Here is a 21511-nt window from a genome sequence, read left to right as displayed (position 1 = left end):
TTAGCTTTAAAGTTTACTTCATATTTGTATGCTTGAATTTAACAACTCAATATTCAAGTTGGCTTGCATCTCTTTTGGTGCTTGACAGATCATCCAAGTTCAAGCACAGTGGGGAGTCTGGTTAGCTGTTCAGCCTTTTTCATAGAAAAATACCATGTCCACAGAAGAAAGAAAACCAATTTCAACTTACTCAGTGATCCACTCTTTTATTTTACCTTAGTTAAAGGCAAACTAAGTACAGATACTGTACATTAAAATGTATGCACACAGAAAGAACAGTTGTTCTTCATTCTACCTTAAAGGCTCAAATCTCTACATTCTTTCATTTAGAGCCCCTTCTTCTCTCTGAAACACATTGCACCCACATTTAAATATAAAGAGAACCATCCGCAGGCCCCACATAGCCAACACCTATCAGCAGCACATCAATGAGTGTCCAAATGCCAAGTCCACCAAAGCTGAAGAGTTTTCCCAGACCTTCCCGCCACTGGCCCAAATAGAAGCGATCAGCACCGAATCCACCAAGGGTGATGCTATAAGAATAAAAACACGATTCATCGTAATCATTAGCGGAGCTCAGTTCGAGTATCTGTACACACTTCTTTCTGACACACCTACAAGCTGATGATCAATTCAAGATACGATACATATTGTGTACAAAAAGAGCTCATTTAAATGAGAAAGTTTTTGATGGAATAGCACTATTTCTTAGCTAATTAATACTATCCACGGACTTGACAGGTTTTCATTCATGACAGGCAATAAAAACATTCTCAATTTTTTCTAAGCTAGCAGAAACTAAACAAACAAACAAAAAACCACAACAAACAAGCTATAAAATCACACCCGGACACTAAATTCAGCCACACGCAGCAGTCGAGCCACAGCAAGTTTCTCCAGCTGGTGGCAGAGGGAGTAACTCTTGCTATAAAGGAAAGCGTGTTAGATCGCTGGCTTAATCACTGTCTTTTGTATCTTTGGCTCCAGGAATACTTACTGCCTAATTTATCACATTAATGAAAAAGGTCTTACCACCAAAACAACTTCAGTTCTTTTCAAATCGCTCTTGTGGTGCTCTAATGGCTTAGCATTCCAAAAATAACCTCAAGAGTGTCATTCAATCCTGCTACACTGGTCTCTTCCCTAATGATTTAAAAAGCAAGACACTTTGTTTCAAGGCATTCCCTAGTTGCCCTGGGAAGGAAGCTGTACCAACTGCAGCCAGCCCAGTGACTGCACCGAGTTCAGCAGCAGCTGCATTGACCTGACATGCTGAGAAGTAACCTGCACAATTTTCAGCCTAATTGTTTAAACCGTATAAAAAGTTAGGAGAAAAAAAAAAAAGATCTGCAGATTTTTTTTGAGCATTTGTATCTCATTTGACACCATACAGAATAACAAAAGCCCAAGTCCTCTCTACTCAAACAGATCATGCTGCGAAGCCCAACAATCACTGGCATTTGCTCTGAAGAAAGCGCATTTGGTGCAGAAAGTGTGTTTTCTCTGAGGCTCTCTCTGCTGAAGACAGCCAGTATCAGGGCATATAAGATCTTTAGCCATCCTATGCCTCCAAATTCTAAGCTAGACTACATGAAATATTGGTTATTTGCTACACCATTTAAAAATACCAAGCAGAAAACCACACAAACTGAAGATTTTCCAGGCAATGAATCCATTTCTACTAATATTATGTATTTTAGCTTGACATTATCTAGTAGTTCTTGTGTACCTTAGTGCCAAGGCAGTTGACCATTTATAACCTCCAGTCCAGTTGCAATAGAGCATCTTAGGAAAAACACGATTACCTAAACATGAGAAAACATTGAAACCTTAATGTAACAAAGGCCACATAGTGAGCAAAAAGATGAGAAGCAAGAAGATACTGTGTTGTTCCAACAAGGATCTAAAACGGTTGACACTAATTCAGATCAACACTGGCAACACAAAGGCTCACATACAGCCTCCAGTCTCTGTTCATCGACCTTTGTCCCACAGCAGAAAACATGCAAGGTCACTGAACAAAGGAAAAGGTGAAAATTAAACTAGCCGAGTGAAACCAGCAGGATTTTTTTAAGTTATCCTACTGAGACATTTAATATTGATTCTATTAGTGGTGTCCAAGTTCGTTTAATTCACAGAAGTAGACAAAAATAAAACAAAACCATTTTCTCTCATGTGAAGGTACACAACAATATTAGAAGCCAATGTTTATAGTTAAATGTCACTATTATGTTTAAAAACTAAAATGTAACTATTAAAAAAACCCAATAGATTAATCAAGGTGCAGGCTGTTTACTGCAATGGACAGTAACAATCATTGTATTTACCCATTACAAAAAATGCTGAGAAAGAAAAAAAGCTTCTTCAGAGAATGTTTCAGCCCACCTTACCCAGGCAATGAATATGATCCCGCACTGTGCAAGTGGCATTATATCGTTGTCGCGGACAAGAAACCGTCATGCAGCTTGTGGAGTTGGTACATACATAATCCGTCGTCGCAAGCTGCCAGCAGAACTGGCACGTCATGTTAATCGTAAAGTTCTCCTGCTCGTGGTTATTCTGATCCTATAAAAGGACAGCATTAGCACTTCACCAGTAGTAAAAAAAGATTCACAGAGTGCAGTATCAAATTGCATTTTACAGAGAGACGTTTTGGCCAAAATAGCAATTACCCTCTTTGCTACCTCTGTGAAGTCAAGTACCATAGAAAAATCGACATTTAAAAAGTGATGAAGAGTTATTAGAGCACAGTGGAACATTACTACTAAGACTACTGCCAAAAGGAGGACTCGTTCAGTCTCACCTGCAAGATCAGTTTGTACCTCTGACAGACATTCAGCCTCCCCACTCTCAAATTGGTTCAGTTTTGATTGGCCAACAAAAGGTTCTACCTCAGTCACCCAGCTGTGTAACAAAAAGGTCCAGTGCAACACAGGAAAACAAGGGCAGGTTCCACCTCTGCAGCGATGGCCTAGAGTCGAGCCACGTTATGGGTACCAGAGAGCTGCAAACCTGACTAAGAACCTGGAAACCAATTTTTTTATACTTTATGACAAGATACCATTAATCAAAGCACTAAAATTAGGGCTTTAAAGTAACAGGTTACTTACGACACAATGAACATGTGGCTTGACTCTGCAATCAAAAGTGGCCGGTTTCCCATATATACAGGAATAGTTTGTGTTACATGTCATACAGTCTGGTGGCAACCTACTGCAAAGCCCGTTGCTGGGACACTTCGTCACGTAAGATGGAATTTCTGTACTTTCTGAAAGGTGAAATACGTTAATAAAATTAAAAAATCAAATCTAAAAAGCCATATGGTCTAAAATATATATGTATTTCCTTTCATACATCTACACACACACCCTCCTCCGCTGATGCGCAAAGGGCTTTGCTTGTCGCACAGCGTTACAAGCATGTGCTGTGGGAACCGCTGTGTGAGTCAAGCGAGCTGCCGGGCACTGCAGGGGTGTCACCGCAGGGGTGTCACCACAGGGCCACTCAGAGCTCAGCCGGCGGTGTCCCCAGGGGACGTGATCAGCTCAGGTGACACGTGTAACCTACTTCTAGTGCAGGTCTATTACGTTAGCAGCTGGCTCAGCCATCTGCTGTCCGTGTGTGTTCAGAACCACCTGCCGCATGAGCAGCACAAACAGTGTTTCAGGCAGTCCTGGTGGACCCCTTAGTAAGCTACAAACAGTGTAGTTATGTTGGATAGGGAAGAGTAACAAGTTCTTCCAGACTGCAGGAGCTTTTCAAGAACTTCCACCATCCTGAGAGGGTACAAAACGCGTGAACCACAACAGCAGTTTAGCTCATCATTACCTGGTTTTAAGATCTTATACAGACCAATTTTCTAGTTATATAATCCAAATCAATTGTTAAGGTCATTGAAGGACATTCATAACATGGTATACATACTGTAATGTCTTTTAGCACTGAAAACATGTACAGGGTTTCAAGACATAATTCAAGAACTTTACTATTAAAATCAAGACACTGAGGAAAAAGGCCATAGAAGAAAGATAAATGGAACAACAAAATATTATACCTGCTGCTTTAAAATAAGGAGTATTTGTGCTTGTTGAAGTTAGGCTTTTTGCAAATGTAGACTGTGGCTGGGCATGCTTTGTGGTCATCAAAGATCCTGCTGCAAGAGAAAAAAAAAGGAGAAAGCGATATTTCTAGAATAAAATCCACCTTCAGAAACAGCTTCATTTAAGCATGCTGACATGAAATTACAAGTGGAAAGTGCAATGGGCATTAAAAACATAAAAATCTGGTTTCCTGTTCTATAAATAATAGAGTGTTTATATTAAGCATTAAAACAAACACTGGAATTGAATCGTTTCTTTTAGACACGGACCACGTTTATTTCAATTCGGTCTTTCTTTTTGCCCCATGAGAATTAAAGCGCGCTGCTCGGAACGCGGGTTTCACACGGTGTTTGTCACCGGACAAACCATTTAACGGCGCAGTGCCGCTCAGCCGTGTCACACAGCAGACCATGGGCCGACAGCCCGCTCGGGCCGGGCCCGCTCCCGCTCGTCCCTGCGCCAACCCCGCGGCCCCAGGACCCCCGCGGCCCCAGGACCCCCTCGGTCCCACGCAGGCGCTGCCGAGCAGAGCACAGGCTGTGGGCCCGGGGCAGCGGCCCCCGAGGAGCGGGCCCGGCCCGTTATTTGTCCCGACTCCAGCGCCAGGTGCCGGCCCCTCCGCGCACGGTTAACGCCGGCCGGGCCCGAGGCGGCTGCTGTGCCCCGGTCACGGAAGGGACGGCGCACCTTCAGCAGACACGGGCGCCGACCCAGGGTCGCGTTCCGCCCCGGGGGTGGGCGGAGGACGCTCGGGAGAGCAGCGCGCACCTGCAGGCCGGGCCTCCCCCGCTGGGCCCTCCCCAGCTCCCTCCCCTGCCGCCCTTCGCGTCCCACCCGCCCGGTCTCGACCCGGGACAGCCCGGGCGAAGCGGCAGCAGCTGCACTCACCGCGGCCGGACAGCACGTAGAGCTGGGACAGGAACAGCGCGGCGCTGCAGACACTCCGCAGGGTGCGTACAGTCACCGGCGCCGCCATCTTGCCGGCCGCCGCGAACGGGCGGAGCCACGGCGGGGTGGGGCGGAGCCACGGCGGGGTGGGGCGGAGCCACGGCGGGGTGGGGCGGAGCCACGGCGGGGCGGGGCGGAGCCACGGCGGGGCGGGGCGGAGCCACGGCGGGGCGGGGCGGAGCCACGGCGGGGCGGGGCGGAGCCACGGCGGGGCGGGGCGGAGCCACGGCGGGGCGGGGCGGAGCCACGGCGGGGCGGGGCGGAGCCACGGCGGGGCGGGGCGGAGCCACGGCGGGGCGGGGCGGAGCCACGGCGGGGCGGGGCGGAGCCACGGCGGGGCGGGGCGGAGCCACGGCGGGGCGGGGCGGAGCCACGGCCCAGCTGGCTCTGGAGGTGGAGCCGGGGGGGCGGAGCCACAGCCCAGCAGGGCTCTGGGGGCGCCTGGGAGCGCGTCCCAGGGTTCCGCCCCCGCCGCCCCGGCTCTACCAGCCCCTGAACGCTCGGCCCTGTCACCCACCGCGCTGTTCTGAACCTCCTGGGCCCATCTGTCCTCTCTACATATTCATCCCTGCAGAAAACTTTGTATTATTTCTACTAATTCATATTATTCAAGGAACTCTCTCATTGCTGCAGGTCATTGAAAACTTAAATGGTGACAGCATAGATACACATATGCTAAGAGTCTTATATTTGCTAAACCCAGAAATTCACTGTAAAAACAAACAAAACGCCAACAAACCCCCAAACAAACCCACACCAAAGGTGGTAATTGCACAATCTGAATACAGCACATGTCCCATGTGGGCTGCAGTCTATAAAAGGATGACATTTTACATATAAAATATATTATTTATAAATATTAACACCCTCCACACTTTTCGAGCACTTGTTTCTTCATTTTTTTCCTTTTTCTTCTGAAAGCAGGAGGCTAAGCAGTTGGTAAAAATGGTCACATAAAACCACACCCAAGACTATTGAACTCAAGTCTGTACAAGCAAAACACTGGCTGTGTATTTGTATAGGATTTATGCACCAACTGGTATTTTCTGCCACATTTCAGTGATATTTAAATCGTAACAACTACAACTGTATAGCTTAGATAATTAAGTAACACACTTAATGCTCTCCAAGCCTTGTAACTAAAAAAAGAGCAGATAAAAGTGAAAAAATCGTGATAAAATATAATCTCTCCAAAAATATGATTCAATTGCCTGCAACAATAACTTTAAAATCATTCATAAGCACAAACAAATCAGAGAAATATGGCCAATTTAAATTCCAACATGCTGCATTTTAAAATGAAAATTGTCATCCATGCCTTTTCAGCACTCTCAGTGTCCCAAATACAGCAACAAATTACATACAAAGCTTTTTCAGAGGTTTGTTTGCTTTAGGAAAAAAGCCAAACCAACAGCAAACAGGAAAAAATAAAACACTTTCCATACACCGGTACGGTGAATAATTCAGCTTCATTCTTGGCAATCACCTTCACAGTATCCAATTAACACACCAAATCAATCAGTGCTTGTTTCACTGAGATTTCCAAAGCCACCAATGTATTTGCAGCCCGCGAACATAAATTCAGAAAGAATGAAGCTGTGCCTTACCCCACGCAAAAAAAACCAAACCCCAACATAAATAATTATCACCTGGGGTCAGCAAGAGACTAAACCAAAGTGCCCCTGGGGCGCCTGGCCTGGCCCAGCCTCGGCTCCTCCGCTCCCACAGCCCCGTTTCTCCCCACAGCAGAACCAGGGGAGCTCCGCGGAGGCGCAGGACGGTTCCAATTAGATTGGGAGCCCGTGGGATTGTCAAAAGAGCTGGCAGTTGTGTCTGTCCTCTCATGCGACTGCTGCAGCACCAACACAGCTACACTTATTTTATGCATCCATTAACTGAAAGTTCTCTCAGGTGAGCATTGCTGCTGTGCAGGAAGAAAGAAACACCGTTTCACATAGGCAGCTAATAATTTTATTCCAAACAGCAACATCAGAATTCTTCTTCTGCATTTAGAATACGTGAACTCTTAAATTTCTTGAGTTTTTCAATGGCAGAAGATACTGAAATCTCTCCATGAACTTTGTTGTCTCTTGTCCGCACGTTGACAGCATTATTTACTTTCTCCTTTTCTCCAACCACTGCAAGACATATCACAAATAATATTAAATCAACTACCTATGTTACAAAATGAGAGTCTAGACAACTCTGTGCCCAACATTAAAACTTAAATGATATGCAGAAATTTAAGATGCTGCAATTACCTAAGATGAAGTTATATTGGGCCAGCTGTGCATTTCTGATTTTCTTGTTTAATGTACAACTTTGATCTAGATCCACATCTGACATAAATCCCGCTTCAAAAAATTCATTGCAAACCTAACAAAAAAGAAAAAAATCTTAATATTACAGTATATATTTGACAATATAAATCTGTTCATACTTAAATCCCTCTTCCAATAATTAACTCATGCATGTGCATAATTTTGCTCTTGTGAACTGTTGTAAGGGACTCAGTGAAGTTATTTGAAGAAAACTGCACACACCCTTAAGGGCTTAGCAGGACTTCAGCTGGAAGAAAATATAAGGTAGCATCCAGATCAAGTATTTGCTGATGTTTTCAGACAGCTACACTGCTCAATGTCAGAAATGCTTCCTCAGTCTGAGAAAGGAGAAAGAGGAGAAGGAACAAAACCACTTATGTGTGCGGAAAGGAACAGCAGGGGAGGGGGACAAACCCAACCGCGGTCAGCTGCAGTTTAGTCAGGAGAACACACGCTGGGAAATGGAAAAATATTGGCCTCTGCCCCTACTTTAAACAGGTAATTCTGTAAGGAAACATTAGCTAGTATACGAGGTTTGTCATCCAGAATGTTTTCTGCTGTAATAATTACTGAAGTATGTATATAATAACAAACCCAAACCACTTAAAAGTTACATATCCCCTTCTCAGGCTTATACGAATTTTAGACTATATGGAACAACTTATGTCCCCACCCAAACACGTCTCCAAAATTCTTAAAGCATCATTGTTATTATAAAATGGAAGGCCCTACGCTCACCTGCCGGGCGTACTCTTCCGAAGCAGGTCCCACAGGCACAACCATGACCTGACGCGGCGACAGCCAGAACGGCCTGGCAACCAGGACAAGAAAAACATGACATCAATGTGCACTTTACCTTTGCATTCATATCTACAGTCAACTTCCCCAATAATAATTTCTTTACTTTATACAAATATTTATGTTAGCTAAGGATGCTGGATAATATGTTACCTTCTCCAAGTTCACATAAAATAGCAAATAGACTTATTCCAATAAAATGACATACCCGGAACTCTGTTCTTGTGCTCACTTACTAGATAGCTTCACAACTTTTAACAGAATTTTATTTTTCATATAATTTCCACTTTTATTTCTAAATTTATAGTGAAAAGTGGACAGTCGGATCAGTGGCTGAGAGCAAGAATTAACTCCGTTTTTAAGAAAAAAGGAACAAGAATAACGCAGCACATATACATTCAATCACATTTCTTATTTCTGCTTTATTGTATAATTTTTCCTGCAATGTCATGAAATTGTATTTCTAATAATAAACTATTAATGAAAGGATATCATATAACTCAGACCAGAACATCAGATTTCTTTTCTTGTAATGTACCCACTAATTCTGAGAAAATGCTAGAGATATTATTTTGCATTACAATATATTGGACATTAGGGAAGATTCGTATTTTCTGCATTATTAAACATTTCTTAGAACTGCTTTTGTGCCACGTACCATTTTCCTCCATAATTTTCTGCCAGAATAGCTATCATTCTCTCCACAGATCCCAAAACAGCTCTGTGAATAATCACTGGCCTTTTCTTATCATCACCATCCTTCCTGAAAAATAATAGGTGAAGTTCAAAAAAAAATTCTTGTCTCACACACAGATAATCCTACTAATATTTTTTATTCTACTTTTCAAGGAAAGATAAAGTTTAGTTATTTACACTTAGACAAAAATCTACCATTTTTAATAAAAATGTACTTTCTTAAAGTCACTTGGGTTTTTAAATGAATACTGAATAATCACAGTGATTTAAAATAATCGTGCCTGTGGGTAGTGGCATAGACACGAACTCCTAAGCTTGAAAAAACACCTGACTGACTCAGCTCCACTTCTGTGCATTTTAATATTTTATGTTCTTTCTCACTCTTCATTTTCTGCTATTGTCTTCTCTGTATTTTGTCACACAGGCTCTTATCAGCCATTACTGTTCATTTATTTCCTTAAATTACAACCCTGCGATTAAAAACAAACAAAAAAAAAAAACAGCTGCAAGTAGTGGATGAATCTCTCTCTTCCGAGCTGGAAACCAAAGCGAGATTTTCCTTAGAAACTGCTCACACTTGGTTTGCGTTCAAAGTTAACAAACTGTGCCTGATAAAAGCAATGAAGTACTTCTTGCAACATACTGACTCCTTAGGACATGTTTGATTTTGTACGCAACGGCTTCAAAGGAGACACGGTGACCAGGCTGGAAGTGAAAACTGACTCAACGGGGTTTTCTTTAGCATTCTATGTGATTGGTTGTCCTCAGAACCGGCAGACAACACAGATCATGGCATTTTCCTGCAATCAGCAGCACGTACAACTAGAGCGAGCTAACGCTGCAGCAAGGAAGTATTTCCAAGTTTGTGACTCAGCCCTCCACTCCCCGGGGATGTTTCCCCTGCTGACCACGCTACTGAGGCACAAGCTCATCATTTGCTAAGTGAGCAACAGAACATTAAGACATCTCAGTTTCATGGTGATTAGACATAATGAAAGCCACCATATTTTTCCACAATTATTTCATTTAAAAGAGGAAGATACTAAGCTTAACCACTCACCCAACATAAGTAAGATTAAATCGAATGGGTAGTTGGAAGTCCAGTTGGATAGTAGCACATTGATGGTACCTGCCAATAGCATCTTTGATTTTAATATCAATCTGTGAAGCAAAACACCACAGTTAAGTAGTTCCCTCGCTTTGTGTCTGTATTCTTGTCCATCCCACAATTGTGTTAAAATGCTGATTCACTAACCTTAGGACCATAAAACGCTCCATCTCCTGGATTCAAACTCCATTGCTCTCCAAAGTTATTCAAGCTGTTTTGAAGTTGCTAATCACAAAAAAAATAATAATTTAAAAAGGTATAGCAAGGCCTTTCATTACCGTAAGTCAAAGCCTTTGCCTTTGAAATACAAAGGAAATACAAAGGACTGTTCAAGCATTTAGTCATTTACAATAAATAATTTTGAAATAAGAGTAGTTCCTTGTACAAATGTTGCCATTAGTTGGAAAAAAGATCAATAAAAATCAAATCAGCTCAAGATAAGGGGTTAAGTAAGAATCAGAAAATTCTCATTTTATACAGAAATATTACATTTAATGTGATGTTTTTCAACAAGCGTTTCCACTCAGGACAATATTTAGCACATGATTTAAGCAATTTCACTATTCAACGTGAAAGAACTAAGTTAAATATTCACCTCTGCAAATACAAATATTAAGGGGTTTGTTCGTTTGTTTTTACAAGAATTACCTTTTCTGCATGATCCCAGATCTCTAACTCTCCTAGATAATTTTCTGGTCTTGTAGAGAGATGTAGTTGAAAGGTAAAACCAAAGACAGCATACACTGACTTCAAGAAATCAAGACAGCCCTTAATTTCTTCTTCGATCTTGAACATAAGCAAAACACGTTAGTTACTATTTACTTACATAAAATTTGATTTACCGAATTCCTCATAAACCTTTAAGTTAAAAGAAAAAAATCACATGAAAATTACATCCTACAACCCCAAATGTGAGCAATGTGTAAAGAGAGAACTGAGGTGTGGTGGTTTGAGAGCAGGGCAAGAAAAGCAGCATTCTTGGTAAGCCTGGACTTCTGGAGCCACATTGCATGAGTCAGACTTGACAGGAGCACATCAATTTATTCACATAGCTTCACTGAAATCTATGGTATTTGTGATAAAATAGAGCATTTATTCACAATTACTATGCAAAACAAAATGTGGTCAAGAGTTGTTTTCTTTTCAGGGGGAGATGCAAAAGATTTTCCCTTTTGGGATTTAGTTGCCCAATGTTTGCTCCTAAAGGGAAAAAACCTGTACAGAAAATCTTACAGTGTAATTCACAATCAATAATGTCACTCAAGTAACATGTTTTTCTTCTTTTGACATCAGCACTTTTTTTTAATTTCAAAGAGAAAAATGAATAACACAAATTATGGCACTGCTATTTGAGAAACTTGTAACAGAGAAGAAAAGTCCAAGAGGCTATTAATGTAAGGAATACTGTGGAAGGTTAAGAAATACAGAATTCCAGGTGGCTAAGAAGAAAGCACATAAACCTATCAAATGACCCTATCCAAACCAACACCACACTACAAAGTGACACAATAGAAGAAGCTAGAGGTTAAACATTTTGGGGATTTTTTTCTTTTTCAATGTTGGTTTGCACTGGGATGGGGTTCTTTTTTTTGCTGACTGGTAGAGGAAGGGTTGGTCATGTTGTAAGGTTTTTTGGGGATTGTGGGTTTTGTTTGTTTTTTACCTGTTCCATTGTACAGAAGATGTGAGCATCATCTTGTTGGAAGCGCCTTACACGAGTCAAGCCACTTAAAGTCCCAGAGAGCTCATTTCGGTGAAGAACTCCAAAATCTGCCAGTCTAAGAGGCAACTCCCTCCAGGACCGTGGACGATGGGCAAACATTAAGCTAGAAAGAACAAGAATGAACATTCCTTTTACCCTTCTTATAGAAGATTTAAGACAACACAGAAACTAACCCATTATCAATACAGATAGTAATCATATTTTGATGTTTTTATTCATTCAGAAAAAACACTGTGAGAGTAACAATCAAGACTGGTTCACTTCTACCTTCCTCTGGTACACCACATCTGACATGTATCTCCAGCTGACATAATTTGTATTTACTAGTGGCACAGATTAGTATTAGCATGCACAGAACCAGCTCACTTAGTGCAGACTTACTGGAAGAGCCTCCTAAAAGAAGTGCGTTTGGTCTGCTCTGGGGCACTGTCAGAGGAGCTCTCTGAACACACTAGTTGCTCAGCAGTCTGTCATAAACATACATGATAACATGTATTGATACTCCATTTATTTCCCCGTAGCCTCACAAAGGACAAATAAAATAAAAGAAGTTTTTCAGTTGAATGTACGAACCAATGTCCTGGACAATTCATGGGTTTAAGGGCAAAAGTCTCCTTCTCGATCTCAAAAGAGAACATATTCTCACTGTAGTGCTGCCAGTGTCCTGAAGCTTCCCAGAGTTTACTGTTGAAGATGTTCGGAGACACAACTTCAGTAAAATTACACTTGTGATATTTCTCCTATAAAACAAATTCAATATTTTTAAAGCTGGCAGAGTTTTCGACAAGTAAAAGCCTGATTCTTTTTAACTGTGTTCTTATGATGGCAATTTACTGGGGGACTAAAGGGCTACCGCACACACAGCTTTTACACAGCCGGAAGAAGCACATGGCAACACTTTACTCTGCCCTGTCTTCAAAAACGTTAGATCTGTAGAGTGAAAATCTGGAAATGTTTACATGCATTGATGTTTCTCTTTCTGAGGATGGCTCAGGGCTATGAATGGCCTATCACTTAAGATCAACGACTGATACTAAGCTTGTAGGAGTTACATTAGCAAATACTCACTCGTATGAAATCCACGAGTGTGTTATAAAGAAAGGCACCTCTGGGGAGGAAAAAGCAGCTTCCAGGACTCAAATCATGAAAGAAGAAGAGTTCTTGCTCCTAGGTAAATTAAAACCAGAATGCTGTAAGCACCACTTCAGATGTAACTACATAATGACCAAACCATGTTTGTATACAATTTACAAGAATTTCTCTCTTCTGTGAAAAATATGGTGGTTTAGGTAGGATCCGAAAATATCTTACACTGAAAGGTTTAAGATATACACTTCCCTAAATTGAGGGATTACCCCATTACTTCTTCCCACCATTAGTTTAACATTTGTGTGCAAGTGACAAGCTGAGCTTGAAGAATTAGAATTTTAAAATACAACAGACACAAAGAAATTCACAGAACTGGCTCCCACTCCAACTGGGAAAAAAAAAAATCACCACAAAACTCCCCCACAAAACAGAAAGAATTCTATTATAGATACATAAAAGAAGAGTTGACTATGAAATAGTGTACCTTTCCAATTTTCCTATGGTCCCTGTTTCTGGCTTCTTCCTGGAATTTTTCCCATTCCTTCATCATTTTGTTATCAGGAAAGGATATTCCATATATTCTCTGCAGAGTTTCCATGTCAGATTTTCCTTCCCAGTAAGTAGATGAATTCTGATGCAAAAAACCCAGACTTTAAGATAATATTATGTAATCTCAGGGAAAGGAGGAATAAACACTAATGCATTCAAATGTTATGATTTTTTTCCTTGGGAACAGAATTATATGCAGTCATCCAGTATTTGCTTATAAAAGAAAGATACTTGCACTGCCTTTTAGTCAGCACACTAATACAGAAGACATAAACAAAAATGGCTGGTCGAGCCATACTCTTATTCTACTTAGGTACATTGGTTTAACTCTCATCATGGCATGTTTTATCATCTCGCATTGTATCTTCTAAAAAAGCAGCAGGTGTTTATGTGCAAAACATAATGAAGTACAGAAAAACAAAAGACAAAACAAAATCAACTCACTCTCCCAGTTAAACCCTAGATGTTCTGACAATCTAACACTTAATCCCTGGAACGCAGAGTTCCATAAACTTCAGCTAGGAGGCCAGCAAAAGCAACTATGATGAATGTTCCAATGAGGTCAGTCTAATAAGGTTACCCAAATTAGCATCTGCAAGTAGCTTAAAGTATATCAGAAGCAGAGGTATCTTTGGTTTTCCTGTGAGCAATGCCATTTTTAAACAGTAGCACTTGCAGATCTGCCACTGTCCACTTTACCTCCTGACCTGAAAGATACCATTGTACAAGGGCAAAACACTATTTTATGACCCAATGAATATCTCGGATGCTCACTTACTGCAGAATTGAGTGCACGCACATACAGCACACAGATGTGACAGCCAGTACAGCACAGCTAGTACAGCACTAGCACATCTGTACTACCCAGCGCAGCGCTGGTTGCAGACACCAGCATGGTGCTGCCACAGGAGCTCAGGCACCACATTAGCTGTGGTGCACGGCATCACTGGTTCCACAGCAACACAGTCACTGCCAGTTTATTTATGCAGTGCTTTTCCTTATAGTCTAAGCAAACATTACTGCAATAATACTCAATAAAAAAGATGCTGTTAACTGATGTACTATACTGTGACGGTCAAGAATCAGGAAACTTTGGAAGCAGATGAATGATGCAAGTCTGTAGTTCTATGTGTACAATAAGAGCGAGGAAAGAAATGAAGGACTACTTGCAGAGAAAGCAAAGAAAACAATACAAAGGACCCTAGCATAATAATTTCAGGAGAAATAAATACTCAAATTAATTAACTGACTCATAGTCTAGTTAAGTTTTAATGCAGTTAATTTAAACTTACCTTAAATATTTTGAAGGCCTTAATTTTTCCAGTGTGTCTCACATGTGGACCCCTACAGAGATCAATCAGCGGACCACATCTATATAGCAAAAGAAAAGAAGTGATTATTTCAAAACACTCCAATATTTTTAAAGACAGTCACTAATGGCATGCAAGTTAAAACTTGACATGTTCAAACACACTAATAAGCGTTCATATGCAACACTCAGCAAATTCAGTGCATCTTAAATGTAACTGTGCCTTCTACCTGAAGCACAACCATCACTCAGTAAATACTCAGCACACTTGATCTACAATCAAGAGCATCATAGCACACTTAGTAATTCACATTGTTCCATATGTAAACTTTGTTAAAAGTTGGCCAGGAAATTTCAAACTATGCAGAAACATGAAAAAAGAGAAATTGCCATTTTGCAACTAACTAATTTTATCCCTGGCAGTTGAATGAATAGTATCCTCACCCCACACTGAGCTAAAGGTCAGCTTTACCCATTATTCAGCAATTCAAAGAATGGGTGAAAAGTGGATTTTCCATTTGTCTGCAAGTTACCTAATCTGTCCCAGCAGAGAATGAACTGATTTTACATAAGTAGCAATATTAATTATAAACTTCAGTCCCAATCACACAAATATTCAGAAGTTAGGAAAAGAAATCCTCTCAATTTAAATGAAATCAACCTAGCTAAAGAAATATTTCATAATACCTTTTAAACTTAATATTGTTTACCTGTATATTGTGGTAGTTGATGTGTTCACCTTCTCATTAAGGATACGACACTTAAACTTATTATACTGCGTGGGGAAACACGAAGAGTCAGGAACAACAATAAAATGACTAATAAAATTATGTAATAATGCAAATGCATTAGTAAAAGACACAACTAAAAGGTCACATGAACACATAGATGTATGCAGAAGTTCAACATCCTTTCAGAAGAGCTATAAAACAAGAGGGAAGAGACAAAAATGTCCTGATTTCCCTGAGGGTGTGCTAAGCATAGTGGTTACCACCTGAACACCTCAAAGCACTTCTGAAAGGCAATTAAAATGTAGTGCAGTGAGACTGGTAATATTGACTGTATAAAAGAGAGAACTAGAGGACAAAGTCTTTTTTGACTTGTCTTTGCAAGTGAGCCAGACTGAATGTGTGCCTTTCACGCACTAATTTCTTTGTCATCTCATTGAGTTTGAGGTGTTCTTGTGTAATACATTGTTTTTATTAATGCCTGAAAACATCACGAACACTTGAGAAGGATATGGAGAGGGGGAAAAGGATGCTATTCCATTGAGTCAGTCAAATGCAGTATTTTATAGAAGTTACATTTTAAAAGACCGTTGTACCAGAATCACAGCTACTCCAAAGATTTACCTTAAACATGTCTAACAAGATCTCCTTTTTGACTTCCAGCCTTTCAAAAGCCTGCTTCTCTTTTATGATGTTTTTACAGTGGTTCTCTAGTAGTGCGAATTCAGTACTAGACACACCTCTAAACAAATAAACACAAGAAAAATAAGTTAAAATTATTCATTTTAATATTCCCATTTTTAAGTGACCACTTTCTAGTGGTCTAATTTGAAAAACATCGGAAGTGTTGTTACGATTTGTCACAGTATTTTCTTAGTTTCTTACAATTGGCTGTACTTTCAGACACTCAACTCAGAAACACAAACGATATCACCCAGAACAAACACAGTGCAATCATTCTTTGACATGTTTAAATGTCGGGAAGATCCGTAGCTCGAAGTATATATGATTTAAGGAAAAAAAAAAAGCTCAACCCAGCTACAAGAGCTAGTTTATCAGCTGAGGCAGATTCAGTATTCTCCCTGACTACTGAAAGATAAAGAAGGAAAAAACAGAATTGTAAAGCTGTGCACCAGGATTAGAAAAGGAGTAAACACTGGTACAAGTTACATGTATACGTGCCATTTCTACAAGTGACAGTGGCACTTTGAAACTAAACTCCCAGGATTCTTCAAGGAAACTGTTTTCTCTATCTCTCAGGAACTTCAGACAGTTTTACACAAACACTCTACATGTTTTTACAGAGCATTCAACAACTGCAAGTCTTAAGGAGGTGTCTGAACACTGTTCTTGCATTTTAATACACACACACACACACACTCGGTATATGTGTATACACAGATCTATATTACGTAGAAGACTAACCCATCAGTTTTAAACTGTACTAAATCTGCAATCTTACTTTTAACATGCAAAAAAGCAAAAATAGTTCTAGCATCAACCTTCAATACAGAGTATTACATTTCTCAGACACTGAAATTTTACCTGTCTTCCATGTACATGTCATAATAAAATCCATTTTCAATTGGTGGTCCGTAGCATAAGCAGCCTCCAAAATAGCCTTCCATGGCCTCCCCAAGAATATGAGCACTTGAATGCCAATAAACCTGCAAATAAAGTCAGGTGAGCACGTCATGGGTCATTGGCATTGTATAACTAAGAAGAAAAAAAAAAACAAAACAGAAGTATATCTGCAGATGGGAAATGCACTCCAATCAATGTTGTTTAAATTCTGTGAGAAATGCAACAATTTTCTGTTCTCATTTTGAAGTACACTGAATTATTAATACAATGGCACATGCAGCAATAAAGTCCATTGTATTTCAGTGTGAATGATCATTATACCTCTGCACAATTCTGTCACCTTGCTGCTTATTGCACCTTGTTAATTTATAAGTTAGTTTCCAGTCAGTTAAAGTCTATGCAATACTAACTTCATCTAAACCTATGTAGCCATTAAGTCACCATTGCTGACATGCAGTACACTTAATATGACTGCAAACCACATTACTTGAAATGTCAGAAGAGGGGAATCAACAACCCAGTAGATCAATACCACTCTTAAGTTCTAACTCCCTATTAATTCAGACCACTTTATAGCCTCTGCTACAAGATAAATCCTTTACAGGCTCCTGAAAAGCCTCAAACAAGCTTCACCACATAAATAATTCTTTGACAAAACGAAGTCTAATTATAGTGCACAAAGATAAACACAGGCTTAAGACTGAATCCCATTAAGTATATTCATAGTTTAATTGACCAAGATCTGGCTACTTAAGTTTCTAATAAACAGTGCTGGTACAAGGAGGTATAGATTTTATTCATTACTCAAATTTTATATTGGACAATTTTCAGAAAACTGTAGGACAGCTTCACTGTTGCATTCAGTGTCTGATCTTCAAACACACTGAGTCAAAATGAGTTTTAGAAAACATCAAATTGTTTCAAGTCAGCATACAAATCAAGATATTCTGTAGGATCTGGTTTGAAAAACAATCTGCTTATGGAAAAGCAAAGGGAAGAAAAGAACACAAAGATTTTATTCACCTACAGATTATAGGTATTTAGTATCTCATCTTCTTTGCTGAATCATGACAAATACACTACTTGAATAGTTTGGGGGTTTGTTTTTTAATTCAAGACGTTTAAAAGCCTAATGCTGCAATCAATTTCATGTCATTAGTTCCCTTAATCAAGCAGAAACCAATGAGAATCTACTCACAGCTTTTGCTTCTTCATTATCAAACGTAAGCAGCTCCAGAGTACAATCTCCCTCCAGCGGACGATCCAGGTCCCACAACTCACCATTCACTTTCGCTATGACTGCATTTGAAGCCAACGCTTGACTAAAAAACACAGATGATGAGAAGAGACCAAAAATATTTAGGCTCAGATTTGCAAAAGCGCTTGGGTTTCTAAATCCCCTAAACACCCACTCACACCCTGTGGCACCTAAAGACTTATAATTTTTGTTTCTGTGGTCTTCTTAAACACTCTTCTGTTTTTAAGGTACAGACTCTTAAGGTCTTAAAAGTTTCATTTTATAGTTTTTAGTGCTGGGGATCTGGAGGAAAGACTGCTTCTAACAGCAGCTTCTGCTATCTGGTAACTCACAAAACTTCAGATGGTTCTATCAATTCCTAGCAGTCTCACTGATTGTTCTATTTTTTAACTGGAAGCAAGCATTATGATCCCAGCACAGAACCTCAAGCATCACTCAGAACAGTAACTTCACCCAGCCATTTCTTCTGCATTAAGCTGAAGTTTCAATGTTTTCCAAATAAACCAACTTAAGAGAGTCACCATCCACTGACCAAAACACACATATTTTATGCAAAAGGTAAGAGATGATAGTAACAGATTCATCACTGCAAAAGTTCAACTCCTTCAATCTGCAGGTTACCTAATTCCTACAGCTAATTGATACGGTGTGGTTTTCCAAGATTCCCCTTCAGCCATCCTTCCATCTGTCAGGCTAATTTTGATGGGTTTGCTCTGGTTGGCTGCTCTGTAAGCTAGCAAAGCATCATTTTCTTTTTTCAGTGCTTCATAAAGCTTCAGTCTGTCTTCTATGAAGCTTGGCGCACACTGTAGCTGTAACAAATAGATTACATCATACACATTGATATTTGTGAGAGAAATAGAATAAAAGGATTCACAGCATTCATGCATCCCTAGAGGTTCCAACCGAGATCAGATTTCACTGTACTAGAATTTATATCAATATGCAGCAAAGCATTTGTAAATTATTACACACAGGATAGTTCATCCGACTTGCCGAATATTTTATAGCAGCATTCCAATTTTCCAATGCGTCTTTATCAATCTGGGCCTCAACACCTTGTGAGTTTGACCTCAGAAATCAGCCTACATTCCTGTCCCAGAATTTGCATTTGACTGACATCTGAGACAAGTTTGGAGCACTCCAACAAGCCCTCACTTCTGCCCATCCATCCAAAGCATCACAATCAAGTAAGATAATTCACAGGAAGTTTCCTTTAGTTTAACATAAGGTAAATTGTGAAGATCTATTGAACTCCAGCTAGTGCTGCCAACATCCTCTTTCAGTCATCACGCACGCTGTTTAACTACTCATGAACCACCGCTCTTTAAGGAACCACAGTATCCTGACCCTTATTTCCCAACAGCCCAAATCCTTTTCCTACAGAAACAGTAGAGATCTAAGAAGGTATAAGTAACCCTACTAATCACAGGCAAGGCAAAGCTCTTAGATAATGATTTTTTCTATATGCATACTACAGTAAACCTTCTTTTCAAAATCTGGGATTTCAAAATACAGCAAAGTATTTCAGATTTCAGCACCTTCTCTGAACCTAGCCAAACAATAAATACTCTTTTTTCTATTATTATGTGGTATAAATAACCACTTACATCATTTTGATGTCGGTTCACAGTTTCATTTTCTTTTTTCCTTTCCTCTTTATTTTGATGCACTGCAACAGCTGGACTTGCACTGAAGACTTTCTGAAAACCGTGATAATATTTAGTATAGCGTTATGCCTTTAAGACGTTTCCCAGCAATCACTGAAACAAAACTAACCAGATCAGTGCAATACTGGGCTAAAAAGGCAATTACAGAGGAAAAACCTTGCGTGACACATCTAAGCTGCATCCTTTTGATGTTCAGCAGACACAGCAAAGCTGCTCGCCAAGCAAAATCTTCTTAATTTCCCCAATTTTACTACTGCCAACCGCCACCGGCAGAATCTCCCCAGCGAGACCCCGGGAGAACAAAACGGGCTAGTCGGCAACAAAAACAGCGTTCGGTGGCCTGATGAAGTTACTCCACCCCCGGGAAAAGGCAGGGCCCATGCGGAGAGGCGCTGCCCGGGCGCGGACAGAGGCCTCGCCGGGCTCCCGCCGCCGCGGGACTGCCCCTGCCCCGCTCCCACAGCGGCCAGGCCCCCTCCCGCATCCGGCCGCTCTCCCCGCCAGCCCCGAGAAGCGCCGCGGGGCTGTCCCGGCCCCCGCGCGGGCTCTACCTCGCCGCCGGCCGGGGGCTCCGCCGCGGCGGGGCCCGGCGGCCGCTGTTCCGCCGGCGCTGCCCGGCCCAGCTCGGCCGCCAGGCTGCGGCGCAGGTGCAGGAGGCGGTAGCGCAGCTTCTCGTTCTCGGCTCTTAGCCGCTGCAGCTCGGGGCTGCAGCTCCCGGCATCGCACGGCACCTCCCGCTCCTTCAGCCGGCCGACCTCCGCCGTCAGCCAGCGCAGCTCCTGCTCCTGCCGCCACAGCCGCTGCTCCGCCACCTCGGCTGCCGCGCCCGCCATCTTCCCCTCCTGCAGCGGGCCCGCCCTGGCCGGCTCCCCGGGAGCCCTGGGCCCGCCTCCCCGGGCCCGCCCCCCAGCCGCCTGGTCCCGGTCCTGCCCCTCTCCGGCCGCTCCGCAGCGGTGACCCTGCCCGGGCACTCAGGGGCCTCGCAGGAGAGTTCCTGTGGCCATTATTCCTCCTTCTAATTGGAAGATACCGATGTGGGGCCCTCGCTGCCGCGGTGCGAATCAAATAGATCCGCCCGTCGTGCTCCGAGCAGCAATGGGGAAGTGTCAATATCCACAACTCCTGTCTGAGGAGGTGTGTGACATGGTAGAGTCTTTGTGGTGTTAAGATACTATAAAAACATATTTGAGATTAAAAGGATATATTATTTTACCAGCTAAAGTAATGGGAACATTTCTGGCCCAAAACATCGTACTCCTTTAGAAAAAAATACCATAAATAATTCAGTGCACGGAGCCCAAAGACACTCCTATACTGCATACTCCTGAAATTCAAGCTGTCATTTCTGTCTCCCATTACCCTGGATAACTGCTGTAGTTAGTTACAATTCCCTGCCCGTATTAACCAGTCCATATTATACCCACCTTTCTCTGCATTCTCATTGCAGATGACTGTTTTCTCTCCCATGAATGCCCAGAATTTTGTTCACCTTTGCAGTCAATGCTTCTAGTCATTCTGCATCAGCTAAACTTCTTAATGCCTTAAAAATAATAATTTTGTTCTTTCAGGTATATTGAGAACATCCCTCAGCAAACCCAATACCTATATCCGTTTTTCATTTGCACCAATT

The 21511-nt window shown here is 41.5% G+C and overlaps 2 protein-coding genes across 5 annotated transcripts; both read right to left on the bottom strand.

Moving 5' to 3' along the window:
• Nucleotides 1-190: 190 nt before the first annotated feature.
• On the bottom strand, nucleotides 191-5106 carry TM2D3 (TM2 domain containing 3). 2 transcript variants are annotated; one of them, XM_065847431.2, is made up of 6 exons: nucleotides 4989-5106; nucleotides 4055-4153; nucleotides 3111-3268; nucleotides 2391-2565; nucleotides 1730-1805; nucleotides 191-533 (listed from the first exon to the last, which is right to left on the bottom strand). In XM_065847431.2, the coding sequence occupies exons 1-6, from the start codon at nucleotides 5074-5076 to the stop codon at nucleotides 368-370; spliced, it is 762 nt and encodes a 253-aa protein (XP_065703503.1). In that variant the 5' UTR covers nucleotides 5077-5106; the 3' UTR covers nucleotides 191-367. The 2 variants fall into 2 exon arrangements, with proteins under 2 accessions (XP_065703503.1, XP_065703504.1); XM_065847432.2 differs by having other exon boundaries at nucleotides 4055-4150.
• A 1890-nt stretch (nucleotides 5107-6996) lies between these two features.
• On the bottom strand, nucleotides 6997-21410 carry LOC136106919 (threonine--tRNA ligase 2, cytoplasmic-like). 3 transcript variants are annotated; one of them, XM_071813855.1, is made up of 19 exons: nucleotides 21306-21410; nucleotides 19822-19914; nucleotides 18833-19023; nucleotides 18152-18275; nucleotides 16915-17036; nucleotides 15994-16111; nucleotides 15352-15416; nucleotides 14625-14703; nucleotides 13268-13414; nucleotides 12763-12861; nucleotides 12268-12434; nucleotides 11635-11797; nucleotides 10620-10757; nucleotides 10119-10196; nucleotides 9924-10024; nucleotides 8826-8930; nucleotides 8108-8180; nucleotides 7310-7424; nucleotides 6997-7186 (listed from the first exon to the last, which is right to left on the bottom strand). In XM_071813855.1, exons 1-19 carry the CDS (start codon nucleotides 21393-21395, stop codon nucleotides 7038-7040), a joined length of 2217 nt encoding a protein of 738 aa, XP_071669956.1. In that variant the 5' UTR covers nucleotides 21396-21410; the 3' UTR covers nucleotides 6997-7037. The 3 variants fall into 3 exon arrangements, with proteins under 3 accessions (XP_071669956.1, XP_065703696.1, XP_065703697.1); XM_065847624.2 differs by lacking the exon at nucleotides 21306-21410 and adding an exon at nucleotides 20433-20774; XM_065847625.2 differs by lacking the exon at nucleotides 21306-21410 and adding an exon at nucleotides 19991-20077.
• Nucleotides 21411-21511: the final 101 nt, after the last annotated feature.

This window comes from Patagioenas fasciata, chromosome 12, assembly GCF_037038585.1.
Source record: "Patagioenas fasciata isolate bPatFas1 chromosome 12, bPatFas1.hap1, whole genome shotgun sequence".
NCBI lineage: Eukaryota > Metazoa > Chordata > Aves > Columbiformes > Columbidae > Patagioenas > Patagioenas fasciata.
This window is presented reverse-complemented; position numbering and strand designations above follow the sequence as displayed.